At 40.9% G+C, this 19,597-nt stretch overlaps 1 protein-coding gene across 1 annotated transcript in view; it reads right to left on the reverse strand.

The window, feature by feature from the left end:
• The window catches only part of SEC14L1 (SEC14-like 1 (S. cerevisiae)), a 40,144-nt gene extending 21,047 nt beyond the window's left edge, over positions 1-19,097 (reverse strand). The window contains exon 1 of the mRNA XM_008946932.1: positions 19,035-19,097. Coding sequence (XP_008945180.1) covers positions 19,035-19,097 — 63 coding nt within the window. The remainder of the gene's footprint in view (positions 1-19,034) is intronic.
• Positions 19,098-19,597: the final 500 nt, after the last annotated feature.

Consider the following 19,597-nt stretch of genomic DNA (forward strand, 5'->3'; position numbering starts at 1 on the left):
CATAGTTCTGTTCCATGTGGGTCCTGCCCTGAACCCCTTTTTACACGGAACCAGAACAACCAGGTTGCTCAAAGGCCCATCCAACCTTATCTTGAACACCTCAAGTGATGGAGCATCCACAACTTCCCTGGGCAACCTGTTCCAGTATCTCACCATCCTCATAGTGAAGAAATTCTTCCTTACATCTAATCTAAATCTATCCTCTTCCAGTTTGCATCCAGTTTTTGATGTTTTCTGTTCAAAACTGCCAGAACAGTAACCTTCTAGGAGTACCACAACATCCTCCAAGGGCTCCTCCAGAAATTTATCATAGCAACTGAATCTACTCCACTGGACTTTGTGTGGGCCCCACACAAGCTTTAATATCTGCCTGCAATATCTGACCATGTCTGAGGACTCAGATGCACATGCATACCAACACTCACCATGCTCTCCTATCCATTTTGAGTAAGTGGAATTTCTAAATTTTTCATAAACACACAGAAAGAAGAAGGGTCACTCAAGCAGGATGCTGCCCTAGCTTGATCATCCCTGTGTATCCCTGTGTCCCCTTCCTCCCCCTGCATTAGAACACTCCAGATCAATAGGAAAAACACTGACTTATGGGAGGACAACAAAGAGGTTTCAAATTCTTGGCAGCTGTGTTTGGAAAGAAACAATTCTGGATTAACTCTCACAAATCAGCAAAAACCTTCTCACCCGCATATACTGCTGTTCATAGCACTTCACTATTCTCTTTATAATACATACATTTAAAAATCATTATGAAGTATCAAAGAAGCATGTACCTCTGCCAGCACACCTCATGGGTGTTAGCTCCCACGCCAGTAACCAGCTCAGGGGAGTGGGTGTGGAGGGAAGCAGATGGTTAGAGCGGATATACCTCAAAATGCTCTAGAAACAGGTTTTTGGTAAGGTAGCGTTCCCAGGCACTGGGAAGGTGGAATGTGAATTAGACTGCAGCTTGGGAAAGAAAAAGCACCTTTCATTCACAGGTAGTCAGCTCTCTGGAAGGGACCATCTCTGTGAAGCCAGTTCTGCAAGGACGAACAGCCCTCCAACAGGAGCCCTTCCCTGCCACAAGCCAGAGCCCCGCGGCCGGGCGCGTGGCAGAGCGAGACGTGGCTTTTTGGGGGTGAACCTCCCCCCAGCTCGGCTCTCCACAGCAGCCTTTGGTCGAAGTACACTCAAGTGGTTTCTTCTCCACTCTGTTTTCACTTCATTAAACGTTCTCATTTACAAAGAGAGAAGTTATTTTCTTATTGCTGGGAAACAAAGGCTGCTTGGCAGTGACTCCGTACTAAGAACTCGCTCTCTGGAAAAGACCAAGGCGGCTTCAGTCACACAAGATTACGGATGAGCCTTATGGTGACTACAGACAACCCACCCAGCATGAAAGAGGCTGATTCAGACTGATGAATGAATGGCTGCTCATCATCTGAAACATAAAATTTTTCTACACACACATTTCTGGTCCTTGACAAATATGAGGAAATTTAACCAGCCTTATTTTTGACTTGTCTACAAATCCTGACCCAGTCCATGCCATCAAGGTAAGACTAGGTAGCTTTTCAAAGTACTGGGTTGATGACCTACTGCACAACTGGTACTTGTAAGAGCAGATATTAGATTCAAGAGACCTTCTTTTCTGCTTTCCTTAAGTGTAGAGAACACTATGACTTATTTTAAAAGAGTGGAAAAAAAAGAGAGTTTAAACCTTCTAATACAATTTCTGCTTTAAAAATAGTGTTCAAGAGGTTCAGATCTGAACCAGAACACAATCAGCTCTTCCAAAGCTTTTCCAGCAAGAATCACCAATGGTTAACCTGCTGGCTATCACATCAAGATCAACAAACAAAATGCTTGCATAACAGCTTATCACTGAACTGGATTTAAACAATGCAAAAGTACATCAGGAAATACCTTGTGCAGAAGCCCCTTGTCTGAACTAAAACCGATAATACTTCATCTGAATGAGAGCTCCTTCAAAGTTTTTAACAATCAAGACAAATTTAAAGGCATCGATTATCTATTAAGACAGAATGCTCTGTGTTCTATCTTGTTTTGTTGAAAAAACTAAATCCCAATGCCCCAATACAAGTTATATTTACATATAACTTCATTTTAATCCATTCATTTTGGAACAGGAAAAACTCTTCCACTCTGCGAGCAGTCCAAAGCCGAGCTGTACTTGAGAAGGGTGTGAATAGCAGAGAACTGGCAGAACAGCCCATCTGACAGCCACGCAGATGGCTCCGAGGGGACAGCTGCATCGGGTGGTGGGACGTATTCTGGTGGATCCCTTCCAATGAGAAATGAATGACATCCACTTGGCAAATGCAGTAGCCCCCTGCCCTAAACTACAGGAAAGAAAAAAATTGCCACACCACTCTCCTTTCTCCCCATCACTTTACTACCTTGGCAGCCGCATCCAGATCTTACCTGAGTTTCTCCCACTTCTCCATTACAGCCCAAAAGCATTTTACCCTGTTGTTGCACCAATCATTCAGGACCAGGATATATTGTCTTCACCCTCAGTTCCCTGACACAAGATGAAATTTATCCTCTTAAGTACCAATGATGACTAAGTACATATAAGTTACCCAGAAAAATCAATAGGACAAGTCAGTATCAATAAGACAAGCATTCAGCTTCATTTTAGAGGCTAAAAAGTTCTTCTTTACTACACAAGTGTAAGAAATGCTATTGACCAAGTCCCTTCTGATGCAACAATTGTTAGTGTATTAAAAGTGCAGAAGCACTGGGAACAAGCAGTGCCCACACTGTTCACATACAGTCTACCCAAGTAAAGTATTCCCAGGTAATTGCCCCAAACGGCCCAACTGCTTCTGCTTTGCAGGAATAGAGCTTTGAAGTTTCATAATGCTGCTGTTAGTCTAAAATTTTCATAAAGGGGGTTGTTAAAGTTTTATATCATTATCCATCAAATCTTTGCACAATGGCTTTTTAGTTTTTGAAGTTTTAATTTTGTGTGTTGGGTTTGTTGGTGGTGTTTTAGACCACACAAATACACATTATTATAAAAATTCTGATACAAGTCCTAACAAGAATCTACTTTGCACAGATTTTGTTCATGAATTCTAATAGAAGGCTAATTAATTTCTCAAGCAGTGAAAGAAACAAGCTTGAAAAACGTTCTCGGGTGTTCCTCAATGTGGTGAACAGAGCTTTCAGGCAGAGTATCTGGGAAGAAAAATTGTCAGTGGTTTAAGAACTTACTGCAGCATGATATTCAGCATCTTATAATGCTATCTGATATAATTCATGATATCTGCACTGAAGTGGTGCTCAAATTTATAGCCCAGATCTCTTACATTCAGAGGATCAAAGGCCAAACTGATTCAAGAGAGACTAACACACTGCATCAGTCATGACCACAGATATTACTGGATCCTGAACAGGTCTCAAAGCACTCCCTGTGTTCCAAAGTCCCACAGGTGTTAAACAACCTGTGCTCGACACAGCCCATATGACCCCACAAACACGAAGGTCGCTACAGAAACCACTTCATTACCATCACCACGGCTTCACTTGACCTTGCCAGAGCATGAAGTGCCCAGATGACTTGCTGTTTACAGCATCCTTGTCTCCAGAAAAGCATTCCAAAGCCAGTCATGCCCATGAAATGAGCTTTCTCATCTTGCACCTTCTTTTTTGAAAAGAAATGAAATTCCTGAGAAGTTCTCCAGGAAACCAAGAGCTGAAGGAAATGAAACCAACTATAAGCAGAGATGGGTAAGAAAACATTTCTTTCCCTGGCATTCACCAAAGCCATTAAATTCTTGCAAGTGACAGCTCCTGTCACTTAAGAGTTCTGCATGGAAGAAAAGTTTTTATTAGGTATACAGAAGAGCAAATTCTCCTTGTCTTCTTCTGATGCTCATACTTATTTAAAGGGGTGCTCTTGATTTAGTCAGGTTTCATTGGAAAGGATTTCAGACCCTATGTTGCTATGAACGACACATTTATAGCTAGCAAACATCCACAGAGAAAGAGGAAGGTTGAGAAGATTTATTCCAGTACAGTCAAATTCACCCCCTAGCTTAACTACATACAGCTTTAGGTTTCAATACTTTGCACAAAGAAGAGAACAAGATTGTCCTGTTCATTTTACATTTAGCTGTATTAGAAGCCCATAATAGTTTGAAGTTAAGTATCCAGTTATGTGTCCTGCACATTTCAAAGGTACCCTCCTCCTAGACAGCACGAACAGAGCTAATGAAAACCTGCTGCAGTGATCTCATGGATGTCACCACAGAACAAACAATACCTACTTGTCCTACCAAATGGGTTAACAAGCCTGCCACATGTGAAACGGGCAGCAATTTGCTGCTCAAATCCTAGGAACAGGAAGAAAAGTTCTTTCACATCCGTTCTGTAAATTCCTGGAACACAAAGCATCTGAAAGCAAAGAGGAAATTGCCCACAGGCATTACAAAATAATCCAGCATACAGATGGAACTCAAATTCAGTAGAATCACAGAATTATTTTTGGATAGCTACTTCATAACATTGTATGAAGAGCTTTGATTTAGTAAATTAAAAATCTTTGTGGAGCCAAAAAACAGCACAGAAGCAATTCCTATGCTTTTGCTCTAGTAAGTTGAGCCTCCCAGAATTTAGAGACAATTTTGGTTTGCTTCGGCATCACCATCACTCCAAATAACACTCCACCACTAGTTACCCAAACCTTGGACAGGATGTACAGGGGAAGCAGAACAACCTTTCTGAACAGGCCCTGTGGCTTCTGACAAGGAACAAAGCTCTGTAACACTGAACACAAGGCATCAAACCTTCTCTCCACGCAGCTCTATAAACACAGCCCAGGCTACTGCACAACTGTTTAATCTCTTTTGAGTCTTCTGTTGTGTAAAAGGAACAACTTCCTGTTAAATTTCAGGCCTAATACCAGTTTATTTATACATGCCACCAATCATAAAAACCATGAAATACCACTGAAATGGTATTGTAAATGAAACTGTATTATCAACAGCTTGCAGTCTGCGTGCTGCTTATACAACACATCACTCTGGGTTTCTGACAACAGCCTCTCCCATGTGAACACTGCTGCAAAGCACTTCAGGTGGACACACTAACACCCAAATACTGCCATTTCTGTCCATCTCTTTAGTTCAGGCAACACTTCCATGGCTACACCGTTGATCACTATTAGCTTTAAGCACGTTCCAAATATAGACCAAGTGCACAGCTTGGCATTTTAAACAGCCCTAATAGTTCTTGTAAGCTAGCTTTGAGTCCCTGGGAGGTGTAAGGCCCTGAAGAATATCCTACAGTGCTGCCAGAAAACTCAGCAAGCATACTGTTCTTCATGGCGTCCATTTGTAAAAGCAGCCCCCGAAACCGGACAGACCTTCAATCTCATCACAGCACCTGCACCATATTCTACAACTTCGGCACCCAAAATCGACCATGATTTGTCTTCTCATGCTTAAACTTCTTTCCTTCAAGGCCACCATGCAGGGATAACATCAAGTTCTACTGAAATCAAAATATGCTTACTGCACAGAACGTGACCTTGAACCACGCACACTTTGGGATATTATTTGGCTCTCAACCACAGGATATGGTTTGCAACAAGTATGCTTCAAAGTAGCTGTTGTAGAAAATGTTTAGGAAAAATTAACACTAAGTATGCATTGACTTCATAGGATTATGTATATCAGCATCACTTTCATTAACAGGATTTAAAACTAATTATCTTCTACTGCTATTAAAAGGTATAGCAGACATCAAACTCAACTGCAAGAAGATAGTAACAATTTCAGGGGAAAAAAAATCCCTTCTCTTTGTAGAAATTTAAAAAGTTTACATGCATTTCAGTTTCAGTTTACATTCTCTGTGTGGTATGTGAACCACAGAAGTGATCACTTTTCTACTAGCATGCAAACCAGAAATCAGAAGGGTGTCCCAGGCAGCTCATTGAAAGGATGTCCATACAGACAGAGTTTTACTGATATGTAGCTGTAGGTGCTATGTTTAGCCAAGAAAATATTCACAAAGCATTCTTCACAAACTTGAGTTATACTAAAAAAAGCATAGCATCTTTGTTTAAGACTGCCCAAAACCAGAAGCAAGGTGGGGGATAGAAGACAATGCAAAAAGCAGGAGGAAGGAGTTACTTGGAGACAGGAAGGTCTGAAGCAAAGGTCTGTATCAGAGCATAAACGTGTAGGCTATGGAGCTCGTGAACCTCAGCTTTGGCATCCAGCATCTTCAAGTATGGAGAGAGTTACTCTAATATTTTAATATTTCATTAAAATAATTTAGGCCTTATAAATAAAGCAGGAGATTCAAAACAGGCTATGAAGCAACCTTCCAGTTGAAGTGGAATTTTCCTGGTAATTCACTGTTGAGTTATGCAACCATAGAAACCAACTTAGCAGACCGAAGGAGGAGCCTCTGCGTTCCTGCCCCAGAGGGGAGAGCCAGCCAGAGACATCTCCATCCTCACCAGGGATGTGACAACCTGGCCCCCACGCAGGCTCTTCCTGTGCAGCTCACTGCTGTACCCCCCTCAGCATACCCTTCCTGTGTGGATACTGTTCCATGAAAATGCTGGGCACTTTTATTTCAGGAAAGTGGTCATACAGAGAAGCTTTACAAGCAAAGTTAAAGTGGCCTGATGGTTGCACACGGCTGCATGGAGTGAAACCAGAAGGGGACTGGCTCTTAATCACCTATGAACCATTTTGCTACATGCAGACACACAATTGTCTTCCAGGAAAAAAAAGTAAATCTGTTGGCCCTTGTCTTCCATGATTGAATGCAACTTCATCTAGACATTTGGTGGTAAAAGGTAAACTGACTCAGCAGGCAAACCAGTTTGGGGATGAAGAATTTGACCTGAAGTCAAGGGTACATTCTACCTTCTATCTGTAAAAGATGATCTCTAATAACCACAGGCATGCCTCAACAGTGCTTTTATTGGAACAGTGGTTTCTTTAAAACAGATACAACTCATTTGTGGTTTCTCAAATAAATTTGCACAGCTGGAACTGTGGAATACTGGATTCCTGTATGGGAGCCTGAATGTCCATCTTCAGAGGACAACTGAATGGCCAGGGTGGGATTTGAGGACTAAGTGGGTAGCCAGTGTAAGAGGATACATGTTATGCTTGGTTGCCTTCCAGACAGTCACAAGAGGCTCATTAATTCTTCTCCTCCCTTTGAGAGATGCAGAGAGGCCAGAAGAGCCCAAGGCACAGTGCCACTCCACCAAGGAGTGAGAGGGGCTAACTCCAACTGCAGCCTCCACACAATCTTGAGACCTGAATCTCTGAAATGGGAAGCTAGAATAAAGAAGTTGGGCAAGTTACCACTCCTTCCTCACGTAAAAATAAAAAAAAAAAAGATTAAAGAGAAAATCCAAACATGCTGTATGTAAATAACATCATTTTAATCTTCCTTCCTTTTGGAGCAAGCTGGGAAAGCCTGATCACTCAGGTTAAGCTGGCTTGTGACTGGGAGACCAGTATCAAATTGCTGGTTCAAAAAACAAAAGCAACTGACATTGCTTTGGTCTTGGCTGAAGGTGGAACATCAAGGACAGACTTTATAGCCCTGTTGCTGGAAGTTAAGGACACAGAGACCTCAGCTTACTGGGGGCAACAGCAGTAGCAGTATCAGACTGACCTGCAGTTTCACTTGAACTTATTTATATTAAATGCATGTACAAAGCTATTCTACAGAGAAAGTGTTTGCTCTGTGATTCTCTGCCTGTGTTCCAAGCAGACAGATGGAAATCAGTTCTGGCCCAGAAGCCACATAACTCTGAGCACAACACTTTGTTTAACAAAATGTGCCCTGCAATTAGAGTCAACTTCAGTAGTTTCTAGTTATAGGAAGCTTGGCTTCTGACCCCAATTGCACAGGACATGACTGTTTTGCCTCAAGGTTAAAGTACTATGGAGAAGAGGCTGACCTCCAAAGAGCATCACACTAAAGGCTGGCAGCAGGCCAGGCAAAGCTTAAATGCTTGGAGCTGGACTTGTGATGACTGGGGAATGAAAGCTTTCTGAAGCACTTCCTATTTCTCTGCAACAACAACACACAAACCTTTACACAACACAGGAACAGATCTTTATTTGAAATTTTTAAGATACACATCATAATGACTGTAAAGCATTAAGCTTGTCTTACCATTGCTTGTAAATAACCATTACTTGTCTTACAGCAGCTGAACAATGACAACTACCTTCTGCATTGCTAACAGCAGATCACAAAGGCACAGGATACTGTCATGCTGAAAACAGAATTTGGTACTTAGTTTTCCCAATCCTTTCCAGTTAAGTGTGTCTGGTTCCTCTGCACTCAGTTTTACTTTAAAATTCAGCTACAATACTACTGCATCCACCGAGGATCTATTTTTGGAACAGTCAAGTATTTCTTACTGCTCTATTGTTCCACACTGCAGTCTCACTTTCACATCCTACAATCACATCTTTGGTATTTGTCACTACTTTGGTCTTAGAATCACAGACACTTTCAATAAACAGGTCTGCTAAAACATATTCATCATCTGGAATATGTTAGGGTATTTTAAAAAAAAATTATTACTGTGTAGACAAAATCTAATTTGAGTGGAGGAGGAAGAGATGCATAGGCTCAGAAATCCTCATTAAACCATTGTCTGAAAGGTTAAAGACTTGTACTACCACAAAGAACAAAGTCTCCTGATCTCCATACAGATCAGTTCCCCCCTCATGAAGGTTCAGTGAAACAGGTTTGACTTCATTGCCTCAGACTGCACCCAACGGGTTTCCATTTGGCCCAGAGGCAATTGGCCTCTAAATGCTGCAAGAATGATTTCACTCAACCAGTAGTATAATCAGCAGAGAAAGCTTTGCCAAGAGGGCATAATTCAAAATAATTAGCATGGCTCAACTGTAAGGGTCTCTTTTTGGCTTTTGGACCAGCAAAATATCAGCTTGCAGGTAAAGAGCAGCTGTACTCTATTAAGCAAACCAGTTAAAATTTATTAAGCGTATCAGTTAAATCGTGACCATTCACTAATGTCAGTGGAATGTGGTATGATAGGGTCTGGGGCCCGCAGATAAGTTACCTCAAACTAGGAAGTTAAACATAACATTTAAAAAAAATCTTAACCTTGCATACATGCCTGGTGTATCAGTAGGTACCTCAGAAAGGTTAGAAATTGGTAGTGAAAAATCAACAGTATGGAACAATGGTGGTTCCTCCTGTGGACTCAAACTATCAGAGATTAAAAGTTGTCATCATGAAAAAAAGAGTAATTTAAAAAGTGAGAGAGAGATCTGATAGATCTAACAGGGCAAGCAGCACAAAGAGTGTGAGCAGGGTCTTGGTGCCTGTCCCAACAGAAGGAGCAGGTGGTATGAGGCTGAGCAAGCAGGAGCCAGGCTCTAGATCAAGCACACATCTCGACAGAGCGTGTTGTGGAGCACAAGCTCCTGCTGGAGGGTGTCACAGCAGAGCTGGCCTGGCTGCGGGAAGGAGCTGGGCAGGCACCAGAAAAAGCACACTCGGTGCTGCCCTAGAGCAGGGGCACACCCCGGCCCAGAAGGGCTGTCGGGACACATCGCTGCAGGATCAAAGAGTACCCAGGAGAGCGTTACCATGTGTTTATCTCACTCTGACCCGCCTCCCTAGAGGGAGATACCGCCCTGGGCCACTGCCACACGGCACACCAACCAGACAGGCCTCCCAGTGCAGTTCAGCACCGTGGTTCCCATTAAGGGATGGAACACAATCCTCCTCCCCAGATACAAACCCATCACTGAGATGTCAATGATCAGGGAATACCACTGCGGGGTGCATCCTCAGAATGTTAAAGGAGTACAACTCCTGCACCCCTGAATCTGCTCCCCAGTAAAATGCAAACAAAGATACCACCCAGCTTTGAAGGATAAGCCAATTAAAAAAAACAGTCAAGACTCCTTTGATTCTTTTCTAAAAAGCAATTAAAATTATGGATGATAGACAATCAGTTCTTTGGTCCTTATTCTCCTTTACAGCAAAGGCAGGCAGACAAAAGCAAGAATCCATTTATTCAACACAGAACAAACAAGTTCAAGTGAAATTGCTTTAAATCCTGTTCATTACAACATCAGTGGCTGCACCACGCAGACCATGAAACACTTCAATAGAAATGAGTAATTTCATAGAGCCATGAATTCAGTAATGAAGAATTTATCCACAGGCCAATGAATTGCATAGCAAAGAGAGAGTTTTGCAAATTAAGTAGTATAATTTACACACTGAAAGAATAGCCAGAAAAATGTTCTCTGGAAAGGATTCTGTTGACTGATGTTCCTGAACTGGACTTAATGTCTGTGGCATTCACATTTTACACTAAATGAAGAGGCACAATGCACTCGAGAGAGGAAGTGCTCTCATCAGGAAACTAACTGCTCCCCTTCTGTTGTGGCATAAACAAATATAAATGACACATCAACCTCCTGGCCATCGCCAGAGAAATACTCATTTTCACAAAATGAGATCTATGATTATCAAAGTGATATGATAGAATGTTACAGCAGCATTGGGCAAGGCAGAAAGTTATCAGTCACAGCAAGGCTGAAATGTTAAGAGGTTTGCAGTGTAGTTTTCAAGTGTTACACAGATTGAGCTGCAGGGATTCCAAAAAGCATCTAGACTCAAGTTTTGAAAATTTAAATAACATTACAGTGAAAACACTGTAATTATCCAGTAATTAATCCAAAATGTGCATAACCCTACAGATTTAGATATTTAATTTCATAAATCCAACGAGGACAAAGTCTTGAAATGCTAAATGAAGAGAATCCAAAGGTATATAATTAAGAATTAAAGCAGTTGAAATAAAAATTAATTTAATACAAAAGGGTAGTTTCTCTTTTCTCCCTCCCACGATCCCTCTGCTGTCACCAGAGTTAAAGCTGTTAGGTTCCAACAGCCCTGTGATATTTGTATTTTCAAGTTTACTGATATAGTCCCCAAACCTAGTTACCATAAAGTAAAACCCAAGAGGAAACAGAGACAGAAAATGTTCAAATCTCAAGTTTCAGACCTGAATACAAAGCAAGAACTCCAACCAGCCAGCTCACATGCTACCCTAATAGATTATACAGAATACCATTTGTGGCGTTTTTTTTTTTTCAATTCTCGTTTTTCTAAGGTAGGGACAGACTCCCCTTTATGCCAAAGCAACACTCAGAATCCACAACTCCAAGCCACAAAGCACAATCTGCCAATGCTCTGCACTGCTGAATACTGCCAGGCCTGAGGGTTGCTGAATGGAGTTCCTAACGGCGCCTCCATTTAGGGGTACAGGAACAGGCTTTGGCCTTTTCCAGACTGTAGATCCCCAATTTCCCCATGGACTCGGGGGCTCCTGCAGTGCAACATGTGCTGATCAATGCCCTGCTGACTTGCCTGCTCCTTCTTGGGGCCAGCTGCCAGCAGCTCACTAGCAGGGCAGGAGGGGACAAGAACCTGCCCCGTAGGGGTGCTCAGCCTTAAGGAATTTACTTTCCTTTTTTCCAGACTGCTTTGGACCAGCCTATCTCCCTAAACTGGCTTACTGATAAACGTATCTTTGCAAAAAAGCAATGAGAGCAAGCTGGGACGCCAGCTTGGCTATAATAGGAAACCACGTATTTGGTTATGTTTCTCTGAGCTCAGAAGAGTCTCCAGGAACCACAAAGCTGAAAAATCTCTGGAGGCTGGGCTGAAATCAGCATTACCTGAGCAAAAGCAATGCAGAGAAAAGCCAAGACCTTGAGACCTGATCTCAAATTTTGATGGCTCATTGCTTGCTTGTACTCTTTTGGCAGTGCTGCCCCACACTGCAGTGGAGCCTAGATGATGCTGGCTGGTCCTTCCAAGCCAGGCTTCCCAGCCATCTTACCACCATGCCTTGAGTTCATGACTCACCTCAAACATCACTGACTGTAGCTGAAATCAGATGCATGCAAATTGACTGGGAGAAAGCAGAATTATTAAATTGCCTTTAATAGGCCTTATTTGACATTTTACCTGAGCTGCTAACCTGACCCGTCTTAACTATATCACAAAAATCAGATAAAAAGTTAATAATTTAGTTTAACACCCTATTGCTTCATTTAGTACATATACAGAGTCATTTTAAACTACATGGAAAACTGGAAGACAAATTCACTTGGAAGGAAAAGAAATAGACCATTTAAGACCAATCTGTAATTAATTTTAACTTGAGTTAATTAACAGATTTCCTTGCAAATTCTCAGAAGATTCATGCTATATGCAGAACACAACAGTTTTGAGATCACGTTGCTGCGCTCCTTCCAGAAACTTACTGAACCTGAACTAAGCCCAAAGCAAACCCAAACTTGATTGTGAAAATCACAACAAATACCCCCCAACTGTGTTCCAAAATCTGGGCTGTGATGATTGTGCTTTATGGGGAACCCTCAAGGGCTGCTTCCAGTCATAGAAGCATGAAGGTTGTAAAAGGCCTCTAAGACTATCAAGTCCAACCATCAACCCAACCCTGCCATGACTACTAAACCATGTCCCAGGTGCCACACCCACACGTTTTTTGAACCCCTCCAGGGAGGGCAACTCCACCACCTCACTGGGCAGCCTGTTCCAGTGCCTCCCCTCTCTTAAAAGAAAGAAATTCTTCCTAAAATCCAGCCTAAACCTCCCCTGTAAAACTTACGCCCATTTCCACTTGTCCTACCACTGGTTACTTGGGACAAGAGACCAATCCCTACCTCACTCCAACCTCCTTTCAGGGAGTTGAGAGCTACAATGTCTCCCCTCAGCCTCTTCTTCTCCCGGCTAAACAACCCCAGCTCCCTCAGCCTTTCCCCATAACCCATGTTCCCCAGACCCCTCCCCAGCTTCGTTGCCCTTCTCTGGACCCGCTCCAGTCCCTCAATGCCCTTCTTGGGCATCCCATCCTGTGGTGCCCAAAACTGACCCCAACACAAGCTGTGGTCTCCCCAGTGCTGAGCCCAGGGATCACTTCCCTGCTCCTGGCTGGACACACTAGTTTTGACACAGGCCAAGATGCTGGTGGTCTTCTTGACCACCTTCAGGTTCTCCTTCTGCTGCCCCCCTTCATTGTGTGCTTGTCTCCCAAAAGCACAGCAGCTCAAATACTCTGCTGCCAGACAGCAGCAGGACCTCCACAGGAGCAGGAAGCATGGATTGCTCAAGCTGGAGGAGCTCTTAAGTGGCCATACCATACAGAAACACCTCATCCTGCATCTGCAGCCAGTGTCTGGTCTCTGAGCAACCCCTGGCTCCTCATTGGACGTGTTTTTAAGATTTAAAAAACCCCCACCATATCTCTTTCCCATGGGGTTTTGAAGGCTTTTACACACGCTGCTGAACGCCTAACCACATGTTAAATTATGAGCATGAAGTTATACCTTTTCCACATCCTAACTGTAATACCCTGAGTGTCTAGGAATGTGTTAACCACTTCCTTTCTGCCAGGCTCCCACGTGTTTAAGGTTTTTTAGCTCAAAGGCAACGTCACTTGGCTGATCAACAGATCCTGTAGCAGCACTTCACACCAGTCTCAGACACCTGCAAAGGGTGAAATGCTTGGAGTGCTTTCAGAACAAAGCAACAAGAACTGTTTTGATACATATTTTTCTTCTTTTGACACCTTTCAGAGTTTGACAGTAATGGTGTTTTAGCTTTTAAAGTGTAAAAGACTTGTCAAAAAAAAAAAAACTGACTAAAAGCATTTGGTGAACAAGAGAACTGCAGCACTCAGCTAGAGTCAGGTCATGTGTTTGCCCACAAAAAAAACAGGAAACAGCTAGCCATGGAAATAGCGAAGCAGGCCATGAAAAGACAAAATGCAGAGTAAGCAGGCTGCTAAATCAATATTTTTTCCTAGTGCTCGACTTAACCCTTACATTTGTTAGGCACAGCTCATTCTAAACAAGTGGCAAAAAATTCATTTATTCTTACAATAATGTGCTAACACAAGAGACCATCAACAACAACATAAAACAGCAGTTCAACTGCAGAGACTTAATCAGAAAATCCACCCAAGGCACTGTTCCACCCCAGTCTTACCAACGCATTTCCAACAGTAAACAAGCCTGAATTTTCAACAAAGACAGGAAGCAAAGTAAATGAGAGTTTGGGAGTCCCACAAGCGAAGGGAATACTGCTGAGAGGGTCAGGAGCAGACACTCCACAGCTCCAAGTAACCAAGACAAATCCTCGAGAAGGTGGAATGCAGCAGGGGAATAAATTACTTCTCCATACAGTAAAGCTTACTTTGTGCTTTCAAAAGCACTTGGAGAACAGCTTCCTTTTTTCTCATCAGCCTCTCAGCTTCACTTCACATGCTGTGTGGAAGGCAATTTTTTTTCAAGAAAAAGAAAATGAGACTAAAAAGAATAAAATTTGTAGGGATTTATGAGCAGGTGTGGTACTTGATACTGTTTGGATTTGTTTTTTTTTTTTTTAAATAGCATTTTAAAGTAATAACCTTTAAAATGAAGATGTACTGTCTGACTAGGAAACTCATTACTGGCTAGATGAAGGGATTATACTTTGATTTGTCAATATGAAAGACAGATAAAAGTTTTTCTAATCTCCTCTATCATTGAAGCGTATTTATGCCATTTACAATCTTATTACTTTCCTGTGATGTAGAGATACTTTAATTCATGGAGATTTACCTTAAACACTATTCTTTTCGGATCTAAAAAACCAAAGAAAGCCAGTCAGCCTACCACCCAAAAGCAGCAAATTTGAACCATTAAAGTTACAATATTATCAAAAGGGCACTACAAATGATGCTTATTAAGAAAAATTCATGCTTGAGATACTTTAGAATGTTTATGAGACCAAAGGGAAACATGAGACCAATTGGCTTTTTTAAAGGATTTCAATGAGAATACATAGTTTGGAAGGAAGTAGCGTTCAGCCCCAAGGCAGTGCAAGATGAATTGCAATTTTGATTCTGAAATAAAAGTTAAATGGGTTATTTCCACAACTGCAAGCTCCTGACACTGATGACTAGTTTACCTACAGACTTCTCTCGATTGTTTAGCGCCAGTGGAAGCTGACAAGTGTCAGGAACTTCAACAAAGTGGAAGCCTTATTTTGGGTATTCAGAAGACTGCAAAAATACCTTTGAAAATCTGCCTCCTGTCACAGGCGGATTTGAAAACTGCAGCTTTCACACAGTCACAATTGCTTAAAATCTGCCTTCATTTGACCAAATGTGACAGGAGAGGTTTAGAGCACACACGGTGTCCAGTCAACTACTCATATTTATTTTTCAAACTAAGTAATCTGTGGGTGTAAACAGGACATTTTCTAAATGTGCTGAAGTGCAATACATTTTTCACAGAGCTTCCAGAAAGTGGAAGAAAAAAACCCTCTGGTCAATAGTTCAATCCAGTGGGTTGATTTTTTTTTTTTTTTAAATTTAAATCTTACTTGTTTTCCATTTGCATGAATTCCACCCCTGAAATGCTATAGCAGCTGATTATTCATTATTTAAATTTACTTTGGAAATTAAACTCAAGGGGAATTATCTAATGCACTTCAGACTAAAAATGAGCTCTGAATCTCCAAAGCTAATTTTAGCCTCATGTGTGTTTAAGAAAGATTCAAGTTCTTAACTGCCTTTTAATATTAAGAACTACTCATTCAGCAAAGTCCCTCTATTAATTTAAATGTAAACCTCTTTAAGCTAATATAAAAAATTGAACCTATAATTTCAAAAGTTTTTGAAGAAAAAGTGAGGAGCTGCTCTTCTATCTATTTAACCTTGGTAACTTGACAAGTGAGTCTAAGTAAACAGTCATTTTTCCACATTTCAGCTGCTTCCAGCATTACGTAAACTTCAGCATGGACAGGAGGAAAAACAAGGCAAGATTCTATTTGGTCTGATGAACAGCTGTGCATGTTGTTTGTTTGGGGGTTTGGTTTCGTTTTAATATTTATACACACAGAGAGAGTTTTCAAGAAGTTGGTTATGAGAGAGATGCCCCAGAGCAGCCAGAAGTCATCGTGTCAGCACTGGTAACGACTTGGTGAAATAATATTGCCTGTGTTAGGTGTAATGGGACCGTTTCAAAACTCTGATTCTAGAATCTTTTCATGTTCAGGAGATAGTTTCATTAAAAGAGTTGCATCCAGTTCTTACTGCTTTTAAAGCAACTTAGATATTATCTGGAACCACACAATTTGCAGTAAAAGGAAATCTTCAAGGGAAATAGCTTATATTAGATTTTACATAGCTTGCCTTTAATGATAAGAGAAGGCAAGCAGCCCATAGGAATGGATCTCCCAGCTCTCTACCAACAACAGCACTTCAATTCTCTCACAGACCTGAGAGATAAAGGCTTGTGCCTTGAAGTATATTGTCAGAGATACAGAAAAGGTTTCACAAATGATTTTTGGATTTCAGTGGAGGAACATAAGAGAGAAACTTATTTTCAACACCAACTCAGAAAAAGAATTTTCACTGTGCCTATTATAGAAGTCTTTATATCATAATTGCCTGCAAAATACTTGTCTTGTCAATCTTGGTTTAGATCAAAGTAGAATTAAATCCATTTTTTGTCTTACTATATCTGCACTCACTCCTGACAGGGAGAAGAAAGTTCTCTCAGAGCACACTAGAGCAGCATGAATGGAATCCTGATTGTACTTCATTCTCCCTCAAGTACCTCTTTGAAACCCAGGAAAGGAAAACTGGGCAAATAGGAAATTTGTAGAGTAAATGACCCACTCTGCAAGCAGCATTCACTTGGTTGCCTGTAGAAAAGAAGAATTTTATGCTGATTTCTCTCTATCTGAAAGCTAAATATTAGTTTGACTAAATGAGTTCTAATTTGTAACTGGAACATGCATCATCCAGGAAATCTTTACAGTCCACATGGGCTTTGCTGACATGGTGATCTTTGTTACTACAGAATTACCTCCTCAATTCCATGAAACTCTTAGGGAAGGAAGGACCATTTTCAAAATAAAATTGTCAAGAGTACTCAGCACCTCGAGATAAGGTTGTGAGCCCACATAAGACTCAGGCTATGTACAGTGACTTTTGTTAGACAGCTCAGCATAAAGAGCACTGCTGCCACACCGACCAAAGGTTACTTTGAGAGGCTTTTTGCTGACAGCTGAACATGTCTAGTGTGTAGGTTTAAACCTCTATTTGAGGACACATTCTCTCAAAGGTTGGGTGCAAATAGAGCGGGACAAAAAAAAAACCCACCAAAAAAAACCAAAACAAACCCAACACATTGTTAAAGTCATTGGTTGGGTGCTTTAAATTCAAGCTTGGTATGTAAGAGGATCTGTTCCTCATTTCAGAAGAGCTGCTGGCACTCTTAAACCAACATTACAGCACTTTTTTGTTGAGAATATGCAGCAAAGCGCCTCCACTATCACAAGGAGAAAATCTGACAAGAATATTCCTTCCAGAAGTACTTCCACTTACACAACGACTATTCAACTAAGGGAAAACAGTAACTAAAAGCATCAAACTTTCATATACTGTTCATATCCTTTAAAGAATTTTGCTCACAGAGGCACTCCTCTAGATACTTCAGAAAATGCATGAACAGTTTTGACAGATCAACACCAGGAATTTTACAAGTTTTAAAAGCAGTAACAGAAGCAACATGACATGAGAAGGATGTTCATCCAGTGATCACATTTTAAATGAGTTCAACTGATAACTCACTGCCCTGACATAGACAAAATAAATCACATCTATTATCACAAATCTAAACTTCTAGTCTCGGAATGCATCCAACAGCTGTTTCTTTTTATAAACATTCTTCTCCTCTTAGTTCACTGCTTTAATTTTCAAATATCATTTCATCCTTGTTGCATACATAGTGTAGCCTCTTATCTTCCCAAAGGAGAAAAGCTTTCATGTAAGAAAAGACTCAGCACTCGTTAACAATTATTCTTCAAATGTTATCTCCAAGATACAGAATAGTTTGAGAACTCAACGTTAACATTAATAGTCAGAAATGTTTCTAGTTACACTCAGTAAAGCACTGTGGAAAATCCTGAAGTCAGCTTTTTGACTTGATATATCTGTGAAGAAGTAACTTAAAAGAAGAATTTTTGCCTTCAGTTCAACAGCAAGGTAAAGACTTGTCAGTTCCACAAACAGCCAGAGAATTCTGTCAAAGAAACTCATTTTAGTTGACTGATCCAGAACCAAGAACCAGCATATGTCACTGAAGGCTAATGTTACATATGCAATCATACTTCAACTAGAAACCAGCTGAAGCCACTGTCAGAGTGTAAAGCAAGGTCCTAAAAGACTTTTACCATATCACAGAGAGATTCTTCACCACTCATGCAAATAACCACTTGCCGCCTTGAAGTGTTTGCAAGAGCAAGACCTGCATGTGTAACACCAGAGGCAGCTTTAGGAATGAGATAAAAAGAAATCAAAGTATTCCCTGCAGAGTGAGCTAATTCTTTTTTGCCCTGTGACTACAAAGGATCACTTCTCTAAGGAACTCTGCACTCCAAACCATGTGATCTATCTAAATATTTACACTATGAACACTATTAAAACTCTCCTCTGAAGCCATTAAACACAGTATTTTCAGCAAGTGAAACGAAACAATTACTATTTATCTTATTATTAACTGTTTTTATCAAGTAGAAGCTGACCTGACTGCTCTCCTCAACTATTCTCTGTAACTCATGACAGCCACACACTTGTGGTTTTGGCTGAATATACTTTAAAATGTCAAATACCTACTTCCTTCCTGTTTTCTAGAAGACAAAAAAAAAAGTAGGGAGTGAGGGAATAAGAAAGAAGAGGGAACCTGATTAGTTGGGTTTTTTTTGAGAAAAAAGAGAACACATTATGTAAAAAAAAATAGTCTGAGAAGAAACCATCAGAACATGCACCTCTCATATTTTGTGTATCATTTCAGATTTTTTGTGTTCCACAATACCTATCAGAACCCAGGAAGTACTTAGCAACACAAGGAACTATCAAGGAGGAAATTATAGCAAAAATTAATACTTACAGCCATAATTAACTCAAAAGGGTGTTTATACACCCGTACAGGGGATTGATACTTCTGCACCATAGTTGCAGTTGGCAAGATCAACTCAGACCTGAAAAAGAAATGTTTAAAACCATCTGTTAAATGTAGGAAGCCATTTTCAGTCTTCTATTAATTATTCTATGGATACCTTGCTAGCAATTTTACAGGAAAACCTTCACAATTCCTTGATGACTTTTTTTTTTCAGAAGACCCTACAGGGCCCCGAAAAGCCCCACACATTTTTTTCAGAAATGATTTATCAGTTCTTCCAAAGACAATACAAAATTAGTACACTTGCAGTCTAGTTTTAGTAACAAATCTCCAACACTTTATGACTCTTCCTCAGATGGTGAGACTTCCTGTGCTGCTGCCGAGAACCAAACACTGACACACACCAGAGAAGCACTGGCTGGCTCCCAGTATGGCAAATGGGCTGCTTGGCTTGTAAGTCATTCTGAATCGGGACTAGTTTAAAAACACAACAAACCAAACAAGGAGGTTAAAAACTATAGCAAGTGCTAAAATTCCTTGTTTTCAGAAAG

This window comes from Merops nubicus, unplaced genomic scaffold, assembly GCF_000691845.1.
Source record: "Merops nubicus isolate BGI_N331 unplaced genomic scaffold, ASM69184v1 scaffold20319, whole genome shotgun sequence".
NCBI classification, from domain to species: Eukaryota; Metazoa; Chordata; class Aves; order Coraciiformes; family Meropidae; genus Merops; species Merops nubicus.